At 48.2% G+C, this 20443-nt stretch overlaps 1 protein-coding gene across 4 annotated transcripts in view; it reads right to left on the bottom strand.

Annotated features, from left to right (window-relative positions):
• Nucleotides 1-20443, bottom strand: part of ANKS6 (ankyrin repeat and sterile alpha motif domain containing 6) — a 43286-nt gene that overhangs the window by 8326 nt on the left and 14517 nt on the right. For 2 of the 4 annotated variants that reach the window (XM_046023341.1, XM_046023339.1), the window contains exons 9-13: nucleotides 17453-17662; nucleotides 16270-16423; nucleotides 15325-15494; nucleotides 8420-8606; nucleotides 3580-3647 (exon numbers count right to left, since the gene is read on the bottom strand). In XM_046023341.1, coding sequence (XP_045879297.1) covers nucleotides 3580-3647; nucleotides 8420-8606; nucleotides 15325-15494; nucleotides 16270-16423; nucleotides 17453-17662 — 789 coding nt within the window. Of the gene's footprint in view, nucleotides 1-3579; nucleotides 3648-8419; nucleotides 8607-13789; nucleotides 13813-15324; nucleotides 15495-16269; nucleotides 16424-17452; nucleotides 17663-20443 lie in introns of those variants that run through there. The other 2 variants (XM_046023340.1, XM_046023342.1) reach the window with 2 other exon arrangements.

Raw genomic sequence — 20443 nt, 5'->3', positions numbered from 1 at the left:
CTGGGAGGTGCCTCCCTGCGTCTCTCTGGGACTTTACAGCTCAAAAGGGGCAGAGGGCCTGAAAGAGCAGATGACATGATTTTGACAGACACTGCTTGCCCCTGGCTGGGCCGGACACTCCCCTCTCCCCACGGTCCCACCCCCAGCTTGTCCCCGTGGCCAGCTCCTCAGCACCTCTTGCCTATGGCACCCCTCACCCCGGCCACCCTCTTCTGACTGGAATCTCCTGTGAATCTGCCCCTAACTCCCCCACCAACCCTGGTCCGCCATTCATACCAGAGGCCAGAGATCTCTGGACCACGGTGCACAGATCACGTCCATGCCGGCCAGGCCCTGCCCAGTCAGGCTCTGCTCTCTGCCCCAGACACACCAGCCTCATTCAGGCCCTGAACAGGCCAAAGTGCTGACGGCTCTCTGCGCATGTCTGCTCCCTCTTCCCAGACGCCCTTCTACCCTGCTCCCCTCCCTCAAAGGTCAGTTTATGCTCAGTCAACGTCTCCTCTGGCCCTCATTCAATAGACGCCCTTCGTGGGCTCCCAGAATGCTCTGGGCATTTCTGCCATTGCTAGGGTCAGGCTCTGGTAGAGGGCCTGGTAGAGGGCAGAGACCTGAGCTGTGTTTGCTGGCTGACTGAATGACCACACCAGTCAATATGCTACTGCATCCCCAGATGAACGGACCTTCTCAGTCTCTGACCTCTATCAATCCTGGGGGCTACCAAACCCTCACAGCTCATTTTAGGTGGAGAGAACCAGACTAAATTCTCCTCACGTGAGCACTTCTGAAGGGTTAGCAGGATGAGGCAGAAACATCTGTGTCCTTTCAATATTCATGCCCTACTTTTTTTTAGTAATACTTTTTTTTTAGTAATAGAATCTTAGTTGTCAGCTAGGCATTTCCATGAAGCTAAAGAACTATATTTCTGAGTTTCCCTTGCATATGAGTATGTCAACTGACAAACTTTTGGCTAATGAGATATAAGAAGGTTTATGGTACTTTGAGGAAGTCTCTCTAAAAAAAGGAGAGCAGGTATCATTTTGCTCTCTCCTTCTATCCTGCTGCCTGGAATGTGGAGGTAATGGCTGGAGCTCTAGCAGTCATTCTGGACTTTGAGGATGAGGGCCATATACCCTAGTGGAGCAGAGAGCTAGAAGGAGATTTGGTGACTCAACTGAACACCTTCTGTGGGAAAAATAACCTTTTATTTTGTTTAAGATACTACTCCCTGGAATTTTTCAATATATGTAGCTAAATCCATCCAAATATCGGTAGAGAGATGAAAATTATTAGTCTGCTTCAGTTTCAATATTGAAAGGATGAGAAAATATATTTACTTCATTCTTCTTCCAAATTCTTAACAAGGACTAAAAGCATATAATGGGAAGACATTTTTATGAGCCCTGGAAGTAAGGGAAAAGTTCTATCTGCATGCCAGGAGGCCAGGAGTTTCTTAAGGACTGAGAAGTGCAGGAATGGATGTGGAGGGGAGGGCAGGGGCAATCCATGATGTTAAAACCCGACTCCCATTAAAGCCTTCCAGGGAACACGGGATCTCTGTATGGACAGACAACAACTCTCACACAGTGCTGTCGAGCTTCTACGTGGTCCAGTGGGGAGCTGAGCACAGGGGGACAGCTGAGCTGGTTCGGTTAACCTCACCCCACCCAACACAAACAGAAAGCCTCCAGTCAGTGGCTCCCAGCTCTCCCCACAGGGCTGCCCCAGGCCTCAGCACCCTCCCTGACCCCAGAGGCTATAGAGACCACAGCAACTCTGCATAGTCTCCCTTCCCTCTAAAACTCTGAAAGTGTCATATTTCATCAGGAACATACTTTAGTTCCCTATAAGGGACAGTGCCAAGAACCAGAGAATGGTGAATGACAGGTGTGCCCCCGGACATGCCGGCTCCCAAACGGGGATGCAACTAAGAACCCAGGACGAATGTTGCCTTGTGACACAGAGACACCTCAAGAAACAGAAGCACACTTTGAGATGTGTTCCCTGCACACTCCAAGAGGGCATGGAACACAGCACACAAAGGCAGGCCACCAGCGGTGTACAGGAAAGATTTCTTGGTGATGAGAAACATTGCTATGGAGGTTTAAAACTCTGGAGAGGCAGGAAGGACCCACTGGCTACGGCAGGAAAGCAAGGGAGGAAGAAGGCTGCTTCACTCTGTCTGCTGCTCAAGACAAAATGCTAGTCCCTCAGCAGCATCTCAAGCTTGCAGGGACAGTGAGCGAGTCTCAGGACTGCGACTGTCATGATAACAGTTGACATGGGCTCGACCGGGCCTCAGAAATATTCCAACCCAGTGATTACACCAGCTGGCTAGTGGGCCTACAGAGGAGTTTATGGGGCCAAAATGGTCAGTTTTTTTTTTCAAAAACTTGAGCTATAACTCACTTACAATACAGTCTGCCCATTTAGAGTGTACAGCTCCTAAGGAATTCATCAGTGGTATGGTGACAGCGATGTACCGCGATGCAGGACAGCTACGTTTGTGGTGAACACAGGGGAAAGGATAAGCCTGTCAAACTGCCAAGCTCCACACCTGAAACTAATGCAACACTGTGTGCAACTATACCCAAGGAAAAAGAATCTTTTTAATTAAAAAAAGAAAGCAGACGATTCAGTGATTTTTAGTATATTCCGAGTTGTGCAACCATCACGCTCAATTTTAGAACATTTTCATCACTCCCCAAAGGAACCCACACCCGTATAAGCAGTCAGTCCCCATTCTCTCCTCCCCCCACTCCTTGGCAACCACTACTTACTTTCTGTCTCTACAGATTTGCCTATTCTGGACATTTCATATAAACGGAATCACACCATATGTGGCCTTTTGTGTCTGGCTTCTTCCCTTCAGCATGTGTGTTCCAGGCTCCGCCGTGTTATAGCGTGTGTCAGCACTTTCTTCCTTTTGACGGCCGAATTATATTCCATTGTGGCAGTAACACATCTGGCCGGTCACCACTTAGTGGGCATTTACGCCATTTCCCACTTGTTGGCTATTATGAATAAGGCTGCTGTGTGCAAGTTTTTGTGTGGACATATGTTTTCAGTTCTCTTAGGCCCACGCCCAGGAGTGGGATTGCTGGGTCACATGGTAATTCTATGTTTAACATTTTGAGAAACTGCCAAACGGCAGAACGGTCATTTTTTTTTTTTTTTTTTTAATGTGACTGTGAGCACTTTTAAGCAAAAGGAACTCTCTCGGATTAACACAGACATCCTACATCCAGACACTTAGCCTGGAGTCATTAGGATTTCCTTTTGACCTGCATTAGATCTAAAAGCCTGTCAGTCCATCCCCTTCAACAAAAGGATGTGCAGGACAGACACAAACTTTACTAACAAGAGCAGTGCGCAAAATCACAAAATTCTGTTACAACAAAACAAGCCATAAGGCCCCCAGAAGTTCACTGTGATGAACTGAACTAAATGTGCGGAACACAAACTCCCATTTCCTCAGCTGTCTCAGTGAAAAAGATCAATCTACGCTTGCAAGATAAAAACCCATATATTTTATTGTTTTTACAGTAATATTTGATGGACATTCAAAAATAACATTCTTACCTCTTGCTCCTCAAAAATGGGCTGATATTTCTCAAGTGACAATTTCTTAAGGATTCCAGTCAGTTCATCTTTGAGAGGGAAAGATGTGAAAAGATATTTTAGAATTTGGCAAAATGCATCAGAACAGTGGTCTTCAAACTCATAAAGCAGTGGCAACATTATTTCAAATGAAATGTCACAAGAAATTCCCAAGGTGGAAAGCAGATCGAAGCTCAGCATGTGGGGATGCAGCTGGGCGCAGGCCTGAGCCACTGTCAGCCACGCCTCCCCTCAGGGCACGCCCCTGACACCTCCCCATCCCCAAACCCCAAAGTGGGAGCTGGACAGAGAAGATGGGGAGGTTCGTGGCCAGATGACCCTCCAATGGCTGCAATTTCCAAGCTCTCGGGCTTCTAGCAGCTGGGACTAAAACACCACTTTCTGTCCAAGAACAGCTTTTAACTATGATTTCTTGACTGCTGGTAGCTACACCTGCAGCAAATGCTAATGCCAACAAGTTGTCAGCGAGGCGGAGGAGAAACTTAAGAGAACAAGCAGGTAGCTTCAGACCAGAACTGGAGTTTGGCTCAGTGTGAGGAGGCTGTGGGCTCCCCAAAGGAAGGACGGAGACATCTGAGTGGAAGAGCAGAGCCAGAAGGCCACAGAGCAGGGGAAAACAGAAAATTGTGGATAGCAAGATTTCAGAGCAGGGAGGGCGAAGAAAGGAGACAAGACTAGCATCGGTGGGGGGCGGGGGTGGCTTGAAAAAATATTCATTCACCCATTCGATGGGGATTTACTAGACTAGGCTCTAGGGACTCAATAGAGACCAAAACAGATAAGCAGGCTGCCAGGCCAAAGGCGATGAGGATGAATGAAGCAGGGCAGGGGTAGATGACAGAATGGGAGAACGTTGTTTATTATAGAGTGTGGTTAACGGAGTGCTCCTTTATAAGGTAACATTTGAGCAGTAAATGAAGGAATTAACTGTGTAATACCAATGCAAAGATCAGCAGGCAGTATTCAGGCAGAAGGAAGAGCAAGTGCAAAGGTCCTGGGGCCATGGGTGTGATTCACAGAAGAGTGGACAGGAGGTTAGGAGGCCTGAGTTCAATTTTTTTTTTTAATTTATTTCTTTGACAGATAGATCAGAAGTAGGCAGAGAGAGGAGGAAGCAGGCTCCCCGCTGAGCAGAGAGCCCGATGAGGGGCTCGATCCCAGGACCCTGAGATCATGACCTGAGCTGAAGGCAGAGGCTTTAACCCACTGAGCCACCCAGGTGCCCCCTGAGTTCATTTTTTAACTCATTCATTCTACAGCAGCTACCAACATGCCTACTACATGCTGGGAGTGCAAGGATGGAAAGATCCATGCTGTGAAGGAGCTCAGTGTGGCTGGGGAAATAACATGAGGAGGCTGATGCACCATCAGGCACCCTGCACAAGGATAACCCATTTGCTCTTTACAACAACCACACAAGTGCCATCCTATCATCGTTCCCATTTACAGATGAGGAAATGAGGTGTCAAAAGGTGGGCTACCACATCTTGGATGAGATCATACTGCTGGTCTGTGGCAAAGCAGGAATTCACACTGAGCAGTCCAGCTCCCTGGCCTGTGCTGCACACCCCAGCCCTTCCACCACGTCTCTCACTGGTGACAAGTGCTATGACAAGGGATATCAACAAGGGGATCGGGGGACAGGGAGGCCGCTGACCAGCCTGAAGGACTGGAAAAGGCTTCACAGGAGAGTGCCACTTAGGTAGGATGGACGAGAGGAAGCAAGTCCCAGCCCGTACAGAAGACACTGACAGTTTCATGACACCAACGCTTTGCTTCTGTTCTTCCCTCCACACACAGGCTTTCCCCGCAGTAGTGTGCTGCTTAGGTGGCTAATAGCCGGCTCCCTGAGGGAAATGTATGTGCGTACGGAGGTAGCTATGTAAGTTTATTGCAGATTTCACTGAGGGACACATGTAAGGGACATGTAGCGCCCAATTTACATATAGTAATATGCCACACAACATTGGTTCTTACAAATTCCATATCGCCAATGGTTGCAGCATCTCGGGCACCTCACTGAAAGCTCGCACTGGTTTTTGCCCTCCTCTTAGTCCAGAGCCAAGGACTATAGCCCCAACACGGGTGTTGTAGGACAGTTTTGTTTACAGACACATGGAAGATGAGATGGAACAATGAGGATGCATATAGGACCTTCATGGGAGCCAGTCTGCTGCGTGAGGTAATGGTTTTAAAATCCTGACAGACTGTTTTCTCAATTGTTTGCACAAGTCACACATTTAACTCTCTCCAACATTGTCTAGATGACATCAGAGGCTCTAGGACACAACAAACCAAACCCTGACCGGCTGTTTGCTGACGTCATGGAGTCAATGCCCCCTGCTGGCTGATTTCAAGCCACCAGCATAACCCATGTTCCTGAAAGTGGAACTCGGAAGGAATGTGCATAGTAACGTCTCGTTATATAGTATTTTCTACTGCATAAAGAGCACAGACGTTCGTAAAATGTACTAACAAGTTAATAATATATTTTGTTTTAAATACCATGTACTTTTAATTTAATTAGTGTAAATATGTAAATACACGTAATTTGACTTTTTTGGCTCCTTTCATGTGTTTTTATATAGATTTACATATATTTATATATATATTTTTTATATAACATATATACATATATTTTTATTATATAGGTATTATATATAATACACACATAGGTGTTGTTGCTTTGTTGTAATTTGACTTTTAACAGCTGTATTTAATCACTGGCTTGTATATTTCCTATAAATTCGATGACTGACTCTGGTCCGCAACTGCCCTGCTTCTCCTTAGCCCTCTGGCCAGAAGGCCTGCTCTTCGGTGAAGCCCAGCTATCCTGTGCTCTGCCGCTAACCCAGATTGGCTCCCATCTGTGTCACAATCCTGTACTGCTATTCTGTCGCCCGCACCCGAATTCCCAGCCAGACTGTGAGCCATCCTAACACCCAGACAGGTGACGTCTCCCCAGAGAGGGAGTCTCGAGAGGGCAGCTGGTGGAAAGATGGGGCTGGACAAAGGCTTGCGTGTAGTCCGCAACTGGGGCCACACATTTCCCACACAAATGTCATAAAAAGTAGCTGTCTGGGGGCTGGGCTGCAGCTCTGTCCTGTGACAATCTCATGGCCACAGGACAAAGGTCCTGCTGCCTCAGGACAGAGGAACTCTGGAAGGGAAAACCAGGCTTTCTACACCAGAGAAATTCATCCAAAAAGAAACTGCTATCAGGTCCTCTTTTGTTTCTATCATGACTAGGGCTTTGCAAACCTTTTTAAATGAAGAGGGGGAGGGAAAAGAATAGGTATGGGCAGTGCATTCAGATATCCATGGTCTCAATAGTGTTTTGCAGAAAGATGGGGTATGAGTACCTAACGGAACCTCTAGGAGTTAGAATTCCTAAAAGCCTCCAAGGTTGGAGAATTCATGAGTGGGGAACCCAACACTCCACATAGAAAACACAGCTGGGGAGGAATGGGGTTGCTAGTGACTCTGAAGCGGTTATACATGATGGCATTAGAGATCACAAAACAATAAAAGCAGCCCCCAAATAAAGAGGATGCCAACAGCAGCATGCATTCATTAGCTCAGTCCAGACCATGGCCAGTGCGGCTGGTTTCAGCTTATCACCTGCTGGGCAGAGCACACTCAGCCCCGTCCTCCCCGTAGCCAGGCGCCCTCGTGTGAGTGGGAGGCCCTCCGACACCTGAGATTTCTCTCCCCTCTCTGACACACTACTTGATTTGCACCTGCCTGAGCCCCATCTCTCACCAAAGCTCCACTCCCCTCCCGCCCACCCCGCCCCCCCATCCCAGGAACCAACAGAGGGCAATTTGAAGGACAGGATTCTTCATCTCCTTTGTCTTTTTTCTCTTCCTATCTTTATCTGGGGCCTTGCAGCTGGGCCTCCACTCTATCAGCCTTTCTGCATTGTCCCCACAGGAGGGCCTTACGTTCATGTGCCCAGGTTCTAAAGTTGTCCTGGTTACAGGGGACAGCTACTGCCTCTGTTTGCCCACCACCCGTGCCCTCCTCCTTCTGAAAATGGCACTGTGACTCTCCTTTGAGGAGCCACTTCTCTCCGAGTTTGCAGGGCAGACCCTGACCCCAGCTACAAAGGCAGACACGAGACCTGCTCCTGACCAATGAGCATATTCCACTGGCACGGACACACGGTCAAGGATGGACAAATGACCTATCACTGTAAAAAGAGTCAAGGCAGGCCAGTGACATTCACCTCAGGATTTTGCTGGACCTGCTCAGAAGGTAGCACGCTTTCTGCTGGTGTGGCCAAGTTAGCAGGGAAAATGAGTAAGCTTGAAGTTCCTGGGGGACAACTTTGCCACCACTGAGATGAGAGAGAGCCTACCTGAGATATGGAGAGAAACATGCCCAAGGTACCTGGATCAGCACATGCCTGAAGCACACACTCGACACTTCCGCTTGACGAGCCAACCGGTTTCACTTAAACTGGTTTGAGTGACACTGCATTACTTGCAAATGACAGAATTCCGATTTGCACAAGGTTCAGGGCAAGGTCCATAAGTGGTATTGGAGAAGCATGTCTACAAGTGTGTGTTTGGGTATGTCCACAAAACTCACCTATGCTCAAGCACTAGCTGAAGGAGCTTCCCATACCATTAGCCCAGGAAAGATAAAAATACAAGGTGGGATCAGGGAAGAAAGGGGATAGGAATTTTTGTTGGAAATTTTCAAGGCCCGACTTAGGACGGCTATTGCAATCAAGAGCACCTGCAGGTCCCAGTGGCGAAGAGGAAAGGGCGTCATTCTGGGATCTTGGCGGACTCACCCTCATCTGTGATGGTGCCGCTGCTGGAGCCCCCACTGCTCTTGGACTGCCGATGGGAAGAGGAGGAGGACACTGAGGACTCGGCTGTGTGCCCTTTGGGTGAAGGGGAGGGCGTGAGCGTAGGCGAGGTGCTCTTGGAGGGAGTGGAAGTTCCAGACGGAGGCCTTTTGCTCGTCTCCAGCTTCTGCTAAAAAGAATAAGACAAATATGTAAGCCGTCACCTGGAGGGTGGAGTGATGAAAACAGACACCCGATAGGGAGCATGGATGCTGTCTGACTCAGCAAGGAATCTAACCAGGACCATGAAATCTACTTCAAAACACAGGTAAAGCAGAAACAGTATTGTCAGAACAGTCGTGGGAAAATCCTCCCCTGGGGCAGAGAGGCGGGGGGAGAGGGGGTAGGAGGAACTAAGAGGCCCCTGAGGAGCCTGGATCCCATGTGCTAGTCCTGCCCATAAGCTACCAGCATCGAGTCCTTGGCCAAGTCCTTTTCCTTCCCAGCCAACCCAGCTCTAGGCAGAGGTGTGGCTTATCAGTACACGAAGTCCCTTTCTGCTCCTGACGTCCCTTCATCTCACCCAGTCACTGCCAACCTTCCATCAAAGCATACATCACTTTTCCCTTCTTTGTATGTGTATCATTTAGCTTTTTAAAAAGTACCTTTTAATTTTTAAATAATTTTAGACTTACAGAAGAGTTAAAAGATAGAACAGAGCATCCCTGTGTACCCATCAGCCAGCTTCCCCTGATGTTAACAGCTTCTGTAACTATAGCACATCATCAAAACGACGAAATTAACAGTCACGCAATACTATTAGCTAACTGATGGACTTCACCCAGATTTCACTGGTTGTTCCACTTAATGTCCTGATTCTGGTCCAGGATCCCAAGTTGCACTGACTTTTCACATCTCTTTGACCTCCTCCAACCTGTGACAGCTCAGTCCTTCCTTGTTTTTCACGACCTTGACGCTGTCGAAGAGTCAAGGAGTTTGTATAGTGTCCCTTGGTTTGGGTCTATTTTCTCATAATTAGATTTGCTTACAGATTTGGGGGCTAATGATCCCAGAGGTAATGAGCCATTCTTACTGTATCACACCAGGAGTCTCAAAGTACCCATTTCTTATTACTGATAATGTTGACCTTCATCACTTAGTTAAGGTGGTGTCTGTCTGGTTTCTCCGTGAAGTTGCTAACTTTTCCCTTTAAAATTAACAAATATTTGGGGGAAGGAGGGTAGATTTTGAGCTAAATACCTTGTTGCTCCCAGTAATGTTAGCATTCTTCAGTTGCTCTTATCTGTAGCAATTACTACCATGATATTCTAATGACATGAGATCTGCTATTTCCTTCACCTTTCACATTTATTATTTGGAATTTTGTAAGAAAGAGTTGCTCATTTTGCCATTTATTCAGTTACTTATTTCTTATTGGTATGGATTCATGGATATTAATGTTATTCTCTGGGCTATAATCTAATAACTATTGCTATTTATTTTATGGTGATTCAAAGTGTTCCAGTTTTGGTCATTGAGATCTTTCAGGTTGGCTCCTAAGTCCTTTCAACATGCCCACCTTTTAAAAATTCTTTCTTCTTAAGGGCATTTCCTTAGTTTCTGACACCAAAAAATGCTTTAGGCTCATCTTATATTTTCATTGACCCAGCACTGAAATAAACCACTTCTCCAAGGCCCTGGTCCCTTTCCTTAGAGAGTGGTATTTAAAAACCAAAATCTGGGTACTAGGTTGGTCGTGGGTACTGGGATGTCACTGCTGGTAGGTCCTCTCAGCAGACAGAGCAAGGGAATAAAGTACACTGACCCATGTATACACATAGCCACACTTACTCCTGTATCAATCTGTATACATATATATACACACACATATTTATAGGCACATATTCATGTTGATTCATACTGACACCTCTGACAACAGTCCAACAACCATGAGGTGTGTTATAGCATTTCCCCTTCAATTTGATCTCTGACTGTTAAAAAGGGGACTCATTATATTTAATTATTTGATCAATCCTACTATAAATATAAAGTGTATATGTATACAAAAAGTACGTGTAAAGTGGCTTTGGAATTTAAACCATACCCCTACAAGAAAAATATTTATCAACTAGAGTGCAGTGTATGGCTATTTGTCTTTATTTGGCCTTACCATATCTACTCGACAGTTTCCCCATAACCCGCCTCCCAAAGTGTGGTTATGTAAGTCATTTGTAATACAGTTAGATCTCTTGTCATGGTTTGCATTCCATCTTTGGTTCCTGGTTCGTACTGTTTTTTTAAATTTGCATATAGCAGAAATAATTCAGCTGTGTGCAATTCTCTGGGTTTTGAGAAATGCCGAGTTGTGGACCATAGAAGAACAGTTCCATCACCTCCAAAAATCCCTTGTCCTGTCCTTTTCTAGTCAACCTGTTCCTCATCCCAACCCACAGAAATAAAGGATCCCTAAGGTTCCATCCCTAAGGTTTTGTCTTTCTAAAACATTGCATAAATGGAATTATACAATATGCAGACTTTGGGGGGCTGGTGCAGCAAACTGCCTTAAAGATTCACTCAAGTTACTGCATATGTTGACAGTGTGTTCCTTTCCCCTGCTGAGTGGTGTCCCATCGCATGGACATACCACAGTTAATTTACCCACTTACTTGTTGATGACATGTCTACAGTTTGGCCTATTATGGAGAAAACTGCTAGAAACATTCACAAACAGATTTTGGCATGAACAGTTTTTGAAAATGCACTTGGGTGAATACCTAGGAGGGAGAGAGCCAGTTTGTACGGTAAGTGCATATTTAGTTTTATAAGAAACCGCCAAACATTTTCAAGGTGGCTGTGCTGTTTTGCATTCCTACTGGCATCTGAGTTCCAGTGGGTCCATATGCTCACCAACACTTATATCTTTAAATTTTTATTTTTAATTTTAGCCAGCCTAATATGTGTATAGTTCTATATGTCACTGTGGTTTTAATTTGCATTTTCCCCAATAGCTAATGTTCAACATTTTCCCATATGTTTGTTTACTATTTGTTTATTTTTGATGAAGTATCCATTTTGTGTATTTTTTATAATTTGTTGGTTGTTTTATTGTTGAGTTAAAAAAATTTTTTTTAAGTAGGTTCCATGGCCAGTGTGGAGCCCAATACGGGCTTGAACTCATGATCCTGAGATCAAGACCTGAATTGACACATAACCGACTGAGCCATCCAGGTGCCCCTCTTACTGTTGAGTTTTGAGAGTTATTTATTCAGTAGTTTAACTAGGATATGGCTAGACATCTTCTTTTTTATATTTATCCTATAGTGTTTTCTGAATTCCTGGATCTGTGATTTGGCATTTATCATTAATTTGGAGACATTTTCAGGCACTATTTTAAGACATTCTTTCCTTCCTACCATTCTCTTTCTCTCTTTATCTTCAGGAATTCTTCTTACTTGTATGTGAGAATACTTGATATTATCCCATAACTGTTTTTTGTTGTTGTTGTTGTTCTTGTTTTTTTAACTTCTTTTTTTTCTTTGTGTTTCCGTTTGGGTGATTTCTTTTACCCTGTCTTCCACTTCATGGACTCTTTCTTTGGCAGTGTCAAGCGTACTAAAGAGCCCATCAAAGGCCTATCTCTGTTACCTGTTTTCTATTTCTAGAGTTTTCATTTGATTCTTTCTTAGAACTTCTATCTGCTGAAATAGCTATATGATCTTCTATGCTCAAATTTTCCATTAGAGCCTTTAAAATTTACTTCCAGGTAATTCCAACACCTGTGTCATATCTGAGTCAGATTCTGATGACTGCTGTGTTTCTTGGGAGTGCAGTTTTTCATGTCTTTTTGTACGCCTTGTACTTTTTGGTAAAGTTAGACATCTTGACTAGAATAGTAGAGGCTAAGATAAATACTTTCAATACATGGAAATGGGTATCCCTCTCCTCCTGCTAAGCCTTTAATGCTCCTTATGACTACATCCCAGAGTGGAACAAGAACCCTTCTCTTATATTTTGAAAGATTTTATCATTTAGTTGCCTATATTACTAATAAATTCTGCTTTTTTATAAAGAAGGACATTAAAGGACAGCTTCTGATAAAGTGGGAGATAATTAATATATCCCGAATAAAGAGATCTATCCCAGCCAAAGCGAAGAAAAATGATACTCTGGACCTTCTGGGTGGCATCATTTGGTGGGGGTGGAGGTGGGGGACAGACAAATATACTTATTTGGGATGCTCTGAAACATCTGAACAATTCCCTATATTCCCAGTCAGTATAGCAGACTGATTGTGTTAATAGCATCATCGCAACTCCTCCTATGTAACTCTGTGAGTTCTCCTGTAGTGGGCGGGCTGACTTGCTTAAACAACCTGATTGGTTTTCAACTCCTGCCTTTGGCTGTTGTTGTGAGAACATATCTAAGCTCGCTGTGGGCACACAAGGCTCAGTTATCCTGATCACCCCGCCAACAGCCAAATATATAAGTGATACCCCCCAGACCAGAAGGACTGACTAGCTAAGTTCAGACTGAAATGCTGACCCACAGGTTCACGAGCTAAAGAAATGCTTTTTGTTTTAAACCACTAAGCTTTAGGGTAGGAATGGAGAGACGATATACTTAGAGGGACTTCGGGCTCCCAGAGGTCTGGGGAGCACTGATGCACGCTCTGACTTCCCCGATTCTGTGTCTCCTCAGGTTCACTTCAGGCTGACTCGTGAAGATGCCAGAAGCCATGCCTTGTGAATATTCCACCATTACGGTGGTGCTTGTCTTAAGCCAAGTTCAAAAACCAGATTCAGGAGGCTCCTATTTTGAATACTGATTTCTAATTCTTCCTAGGGGAGTTTTTGACAAGTACTTCATGTCTCCATTTTACTGCTGGAGCCTTCGACAGAAAGCCCACTCCTTAGGTCCTTTGATTTAGGGCAGTGGTTTCTAGGAGCCCTGGGTTGGGCTGGCTACATACTCTCTGGGGGGAAATCAGAGATCTTAGACCCTGTCTCGAAGAGTCATTCAGTGATGCTGGGTGGAGCCCCAAAACCTGAATTTTTAGACAGCTCCCCAAGCATATTGCTAGGAGTATCAGGTGATCATGGAACTAGATAGTTTTCCCAGTTTGTTTCCCGAATGCATCTTTTCATACAATCTCCTTTGATCGGAATATACTTGTACATAGATTGCATGTAATAGATGCAGCCGAGTGAGACAAGAGTTAACTTATAATTTAGAGGCCTACCTATTTTGAACACCAGTTAAGGGAAAGGAAGCTAACAATATCTAACACATCATAAGATCATCCAAATAGAAACAGAAAAATTTAAACAACAGAGAAGAGGAAAATTATATCAAAACCCAGACTAGAAGACTTACTTTAGTTAGTAGCTCTGAGTTTCCTAGCAGCAAAGACAAAAAGAGAACTATAATAATTATATAATTCTTTTCATCTGAAGAAAGAAAATATATGACAATATCAGTAGAGACATTTTTCTAGAGCAGAATTCTAAAGGGAACAAATTACACAGACCCTATCACACATACAATTTTTCAATATAATGGAAAAAAGGCTAATGCATAGGGAGAAACTTTTTCTGGAACTATATTATAAAGGGAACCTAATTATATATGTCTGATTGCAAAAGGGACCTTGAAACCAAAAGTTATGTAGCCAACAGTGGCGGGCAGAAAATAAAGACTATTTCTCATACATCCATTAGAAGATCATCTCTGGAGGCACTTCTGGGCAAGGGCCCAGGGGTGAGGCTTTCAGGTGATCCAATTTTTCTCAGGGAAAAAGCTTAAGACATCTAAAAAAATTTGAAGAGCAGGACAATGCTTGGACTTGGGGTCCTCTCAGAGGATAAAATGGGCTACACTGAACCACTGGAGGGGGGCACCTGGTGGGCCACCTGGTAGAGGAGCCAATTTATACTCAACCACCAGGAATCCACATTTGGGTGGGGGGTTGGTTCACTTCAGTAACTAACTCAGGTGGAGCGGACAGATTCTAATGACACTAAAAAACTTCCCACTCCAGAGAGACATTTGCGATTTCCTGTCCTTTGCAAACTCCACACAGAGACTAACAACGTGTTGAGCGCTCTTGGGCTGCATCCATGGGGGAATGGTGCAGAGAGGCGAGGCTCCAACTCTGTCCTGTCTTCCAACCTTGCTTCAGCTCTTCCCCTCTGGAGGGCCTCACCCTGGAGCAGCCTCGCCCCTGCCCCACCCCTGTCCCCTTCATGTGGCTCCTCATCCTTCAGACCCCCTGTAGGTGTCACTGCTGCCCTCAAGCTTGGAGAGTGGCCCCCATCTATGCCCCCACAGCACCCCCCTCCTCACCGCCAGAGTCCACAGTGACAGTCTGAAAGCAGTCCCCCCACCCGGTTCACTGCCACATCCCTACTGCCAGCAGCGCTAGACACAAAGCAGCCACCCCAGACCGGTGCCCAGTGGAGGAATATGGTGGGAGCACAACTACTCCCTCTGGTCACGTGAGTAGTTATAGCTGCCGCAGGCTCGCTGGGTGCCAGGGCCCCCTCAAAATGCTCCAGCATGGGGCTGAGATCTGACCCTAGGCAGTCTTCTGATCCCATCCTCCACACTTCTTGGGTCTAAGCTATGACCCAGTGTACACAGTGTGAGGCTGAATGAGGCACCTGGAGAGGCCCTGCAGATCAGGTGGGAGGCAGACGCCCATGTGCAGGGGGCCGAGGGCACAGGGTGGGACCCCAGAGATTGCCGGCATGATCCAGCCCTCCCCAGAAAGCCCAGGAGCAGTCGGCCACAAGGGCCTGTCTTGAGTCCTGTCCCAGGACCACGGCACTGTCCGTGTCCCCCCAGCACGTGGGCCATGTGAGGACAGAATCTATGAGTGTAACTGGAGGAGACAGAGGGAGAACACGCACCTTGCCACTGGGACCGCCACTGCCTGCGGGGGAGACTGGGAGTTCAGACGAGCTGGACCCTGATGCTGGCCCAGCGGGACTTGACTGGTGGCTGGGCTTCTGCTCCGATAAACCGGCTGCTTTTTTCCTCTGGGCAGCGATTTGGGACAGGACACTGTCTATGCTGCCACCTAAGGAAAGAGGAAGAGACGTGACTGCCAGGGGTCCAGGGCCCAGCAACAGGGGTGTGGTGGACTTCGTGTGCTGATCTTGCGGAGCTGGAAATGCCTCTTCCAGACTTCCCCTTGACCCCATGTGTCTGTGGGCTGGGCTGACCCCAAGAGGACTGTGCATGAAAACCAAAGGTGGCGAGGACCCAGGGGTGGCCACCATGCTCTGAAGGCCTCACGGTGAAAGGTGTTGAAGGAGGCAGTGCGGGTACGATCAGCTTGTCCTCACTTTCCCTGAGCCATAGCCAGCTGGAGTGGCCTCCCATGGGTACAGACGCCCGGCCCAGCCGCCCACAGCAGCCCTCCGAGCCCCCGCCTTCCAGAGCTGTGTCAATAACTTCCTCACCGCAATACTCAGACCGGGCTACGATGTTCCCTCTCCCAGTTGCCCCAAACCCACTAGCAAGCTTGCATTATTATGAGAGGAAAGGGGAAGGGGATAACACCCAGGGCTAGAGAGGCTCTGAGGGAGAGCACTGATCACTGACGCCGGGAAGGTGGCAGCCGGGTGCTGCGCGTGGCTGTGAATATTTGTGCATGTATGAAAGTGCCATTCTGGAGGGCAAAGGGCAACACTGTGAATTCACTGGAGACTCCCTGAGCCACATCAGGAAGGAAGACAGGGTGTGGGCAGTTGTTCCTGGAACTATCCACCGAGGAAGCACGGGGGGCCGCCCACACCCGTAGCCCCACGGGACCCTCCTGCCTCCCCTGAGTGGCCCTGCCTGGTACCCACCTGAGCGGTTATGCAGCTCCCCGCCATGCCTGCTCGAGCCCCCTACCCCGCTGGAGCCACCTGAGGAATGAGGTGAGTGGTTGAAGTTGCCAGAACTGGCAGGAGAGGTGGGGCTTCTGGAGAGAGATGGAAATTTAACGGGCCTGACAGCAGTCTGCAAGAATAAGGTGGGTGCTGTGGTTAGGGTCTGTTGCTCCCTCCTCTGGGCACACACGATCACAGCAGAGAGGGACCCGGATTCCCCTGGCTCACCCTAGCTGACGCCTGTGCCCAGCACACCCTTGCCAACCAGTACTCAGCCTGTCAGGCGTCCCCCAAGAGGCGAGTTTACCTCTAGCCACTGACAACCAGACCACCAGCTCAGGCTGAGCCCCTATGACGTCAGTCCCCGAATCACCCCACTTTCAGCATCACTCAACCCCCTCCCCCCACAGCGCAGAATAGATGCCAGCCGGCCCTGCCCATTTCGAGCACCTCCAGGGGCCAAGATCTCACTCTCCCGCTAGAGACTTGCTGTCGCAATAGCCCCAGGAGGCAGCTGCGAGCAAGGGTCACCCCATTTTACAGAGAGATGGGGTTCTCAGTTCTTTTCGTCACTCAACACAATGGCAGCGCAGGGTCCTAAATTGTCACTCTTGGTCTGCCATTTACTGATTCTATGGTGCAGAGCCTACACACAAGGGATAATCTCCTCAGGAGAGGGACTGCCTCAGGACATTACAGAGACACACCAAGGCCCACGGAGTCACAGGCCACCATGGGCAAAAAAGCTAGACATCACACTCCTCGTGAGTATAAGAAAACACCAGTGGTGCACATAGTTGCCTCCTAGTGTTGGCTATGGCAGGCTACTTGCCCTCTCCAGGTCTCAGTCTCCTCATCTACTAAAGGGAAGGTTGGATTAGATCAGGTCTTCAGGCTGTGCTCGATGGAGCTCCGGGGCTCCAGAGAAAAGACAGAGGAGAGGGCCCCCCCCAATTTTCATTCCCTTCACACCACATTTTAATTTGTTTATAAAGTAAGTCCCTTTGTAGGATTCATGAGACAAAAGGGTAACACTCATTTAAAAGAAAACAAAAGCTTCGACCTTGCTGGATTAGCAGATCAGAGGTCCCTTCTGCCCACAGCACAACCCAACTTGTGAGTTGAGCAGTGAGTGCTCATCATCCGCCAGGCAACTTACAGCATCGGTGCTCCCACCAGCCACGCCCACGGGGGCACCCCTGCCAGCTCTCTGGGGCAGCACAGTCTTCACGGGCTCTGCCTTCCCGCTGTGACATGTCCGGGACCGATCGGAGCTCCACAGCTCAAAACTGGAAGGGGGTAAGAAAGGGGGGATGACTGCCTTCAGCTTGTCACTCGGGAGTCTAGGGAAGGGGGCTCCATTGCGAAGCTGAAAAAGACAGGCTGTGGGTTAGACAAGCCCCAGCGGGGCTCTTCATGGAACTCTCCAGGTTTCTCCTGCTTCTCAGAGAATGGCACCTGCATTTACCCTCTCACCCCTCCCAAAACACTCCGTGCCAGAAACCCATGTGGTATCCTCTGCTTGCCTCCCAGCAACCGAGCAACACCCTCCTTTACTCTGCTCCAGTCCCCAGCTTCTTCTGTGTCCATGACAGCAGCTAGAATGGAGACAGAGGAGATGGGGAGATGGGGGGGGCAAGGGATGCTGAGTGTGCTGTGACAGGGACCCCTGAGGGGCTGGGGAAAAGGGCACTGCAGGTCCAGGGAGCAGAATGCAGCAGGGCCCGGCAGTCAGAGGGGCAGGACGGGCGTGCAGAGCTGGGCGTCTCAGGAGGAAGGGGCAGGGCATGGCAGGGGGGACCGCGAGGCCCAGACTGGCTCTCTGTGAGCCCAGCAAAGATTCCCTTCCCCATCCCACCACACCCTTCCTACTCCAGCCACACCTCCCACTGCTGACATTTTTAACTGTAATTTTATATTTTGAAAATGTGATTTAGGGTTAGTATAAAATCCACACAACGATGACTGGTGGATTGTCAAGGAAAAGCATTCGCACAGTCCACACTAACTTTAATTAAGAAAAGACAGTGGACTTGGTGCCAGATGGTGCTTTGCAGGGAAGGGCATCCCACAGCTAAACCTGCCTCAGGAGCTGGGCACGCGTACATCTCCACAAGGACAGCTGCAAACGCCCACTCGGCAGGGCTCCCTGGCCATCCTCCATCTGCCCAGGGGCAGCCCACCACGCCGGTGCCTTCCACCAGGCACGAGGAGGTGGGATGGGGAAGCGCCACGGCAGGTGGCGGCTGGGCAACCTGGGTCCCACCCTGGCTGCCCCAAGCTCTTCTGAGAGTCTATGAACAGGGCTGTCCCGTCCGGACCTCAGCAACCTCAGCCAGCAATGAGGGTCGGACTAGAAGCGGACTAGGGATGCACCCGGCTGCAACACCCTCACACCCCGACAGGCATTTTCAGTCCTTGAGGTCAGAGTCTAAATTGCTGCAAACTTTCTGGAAGGCAATGACAATGCCCACTGACCCAGAAATCCTTTTTCTAGAGGTTTACCCCCAACGAAACAGTGAGGCAAGCAGGGGAAACTGAGGCATAAGAATATTCATCAGATCTGTGAAAACAACAACTAAAACCTCAAAGTCCAACAGGTAAGCCCTCGCTGGTCTGTGAGGCACAGTCCCATGACGAGCGTCGTATCATGCGGCTACTCGACGTGATGTGGTTAACGAGTGTTTAATGGCATGCGACAGACGGTCAGACGAACTGTTAGTTAGGTCAGGCTCAGCACAGCACAGAGAAGAGAACAGTGCCGACCTCACAGGGGTGCCAGGGAGACTGAATGGGCGAACATATGTTAAGTGTTCCTAATGGTGGCCGGCCCTTAGTAAGAGCTGTGAGACGTATTTGCTGCTGTCATATAGGGACGCGATACACTCGTAGAGGCTAAAATGCGGCTAGAAAAATACTCAAAAGATACAAAGCACAAAATGTTGTCATGATCCTATGTGTCATCAAAGGTGATTTTATGTTTCTTCTTCATACTCGACTGCATCTTCCAAAATCTCAGCAACAGGCCTTCTCATACAAAAGTAACTGCTGCTGTTTAATGAGATTAGCAAGTGTCAAGGGCCCACCTTGATAAACTGGTCTAGAGACAGGGATTCATACCTACTGCACAGCAGGGCGGGGCTGAAAGAGCAGATCCCTCCGCACTGGGCTCCAGGTGCCACGGGTCCCTGAGGCAGCTGAGGCCCTCACTGGGGAAGCTTCTGCTCCCTTCTCCTCTCCAATACTGCCCTCTCCTGGTCAGCCTCCAGATTAGGGTCTTAGAGCTAAATGGACTTCAGTTCAACCCCAAACAGAAGGCTCTCATTTCAAACAGGGGCACATGAGGTCCAGAGAGGGGGGAAGTCACAAGTCCAAGGTCACACAGCAGACAACTGCGAGCTCCTTCTGGGCCAGGCGCTATGCTAATAACTTCCTGGGGATAAACTTCTTCAAACAAACAACCATGAGGGATAGCGGCCCTTAAGTCAGAGACTGCCAGCTGTCCCCCAGTACCCGTCTTCCACATCTTCCTCAGTAGACGCCCCTGACACTATGATGAGACACAGCCTCCTGGAACAGAGACTGCATTTCCCAGCCTCCTGTGCAGTGACTCCCACGTGACTGCATGCTGGCCGACCTGACATAACCGGAAGTGGTATGTGGGTTCCCAGGAAACCTTAAAGACACGTGGTATGTGCCCACAGCCGCTTGTCTCTCCCCTCATCTCTCCTGCTGGCTCGAATGGCCACAGCTCCAGCAGCCGTCTAGATATCAGAAGCCAAGCTGGGTAGAAGGAAGCATGTTCCTAATTCCATGGGTCAACGTACCAGTCCTGAGCTGCACTTGAGAAAAATAAGCTGCTGTCTCGTCTGTGCCACTGTGATTTGAGGACTTTCTGGTACTCACAGCCGAACCTAATCCTGACCCATCTCTAGTTCACAGATGAAGAGACAGAGGCCTCTCAGGCTGGAAGCACAGCCTCCTCCGTGACTCCTCTCCCCCTGACTCCCACAACCAAAATAGTGAGTCCAATGTCCCCCATCAAGTCGTACCGTTCAAAGCCCTGTCCTTAGTGCTGCCTCCCTGCAAACGCCACCAGGGCTGACATCTGGCTGCTGAGCACCAGTGCAGCCTTACCCATGGCTTCTGG

The sequence above is a fragment of the Meles meles genome, chromosome 11, assembly GCF_922984935.1.
Source record: "Meles meles chromosome 11, mMelMel3.1 paternal haplotype, whole genome shotgun sequence".
Taxonomy (NCBI): domain Eukaryota; kingdom Metazoa; phylum Chordata; class Mammalia; order Carnivora; family Mustelidae; genus Meles; species Meles meles.
This window is presented reverse-complemented; position numbering and strand designations above follow the sequence as displayed.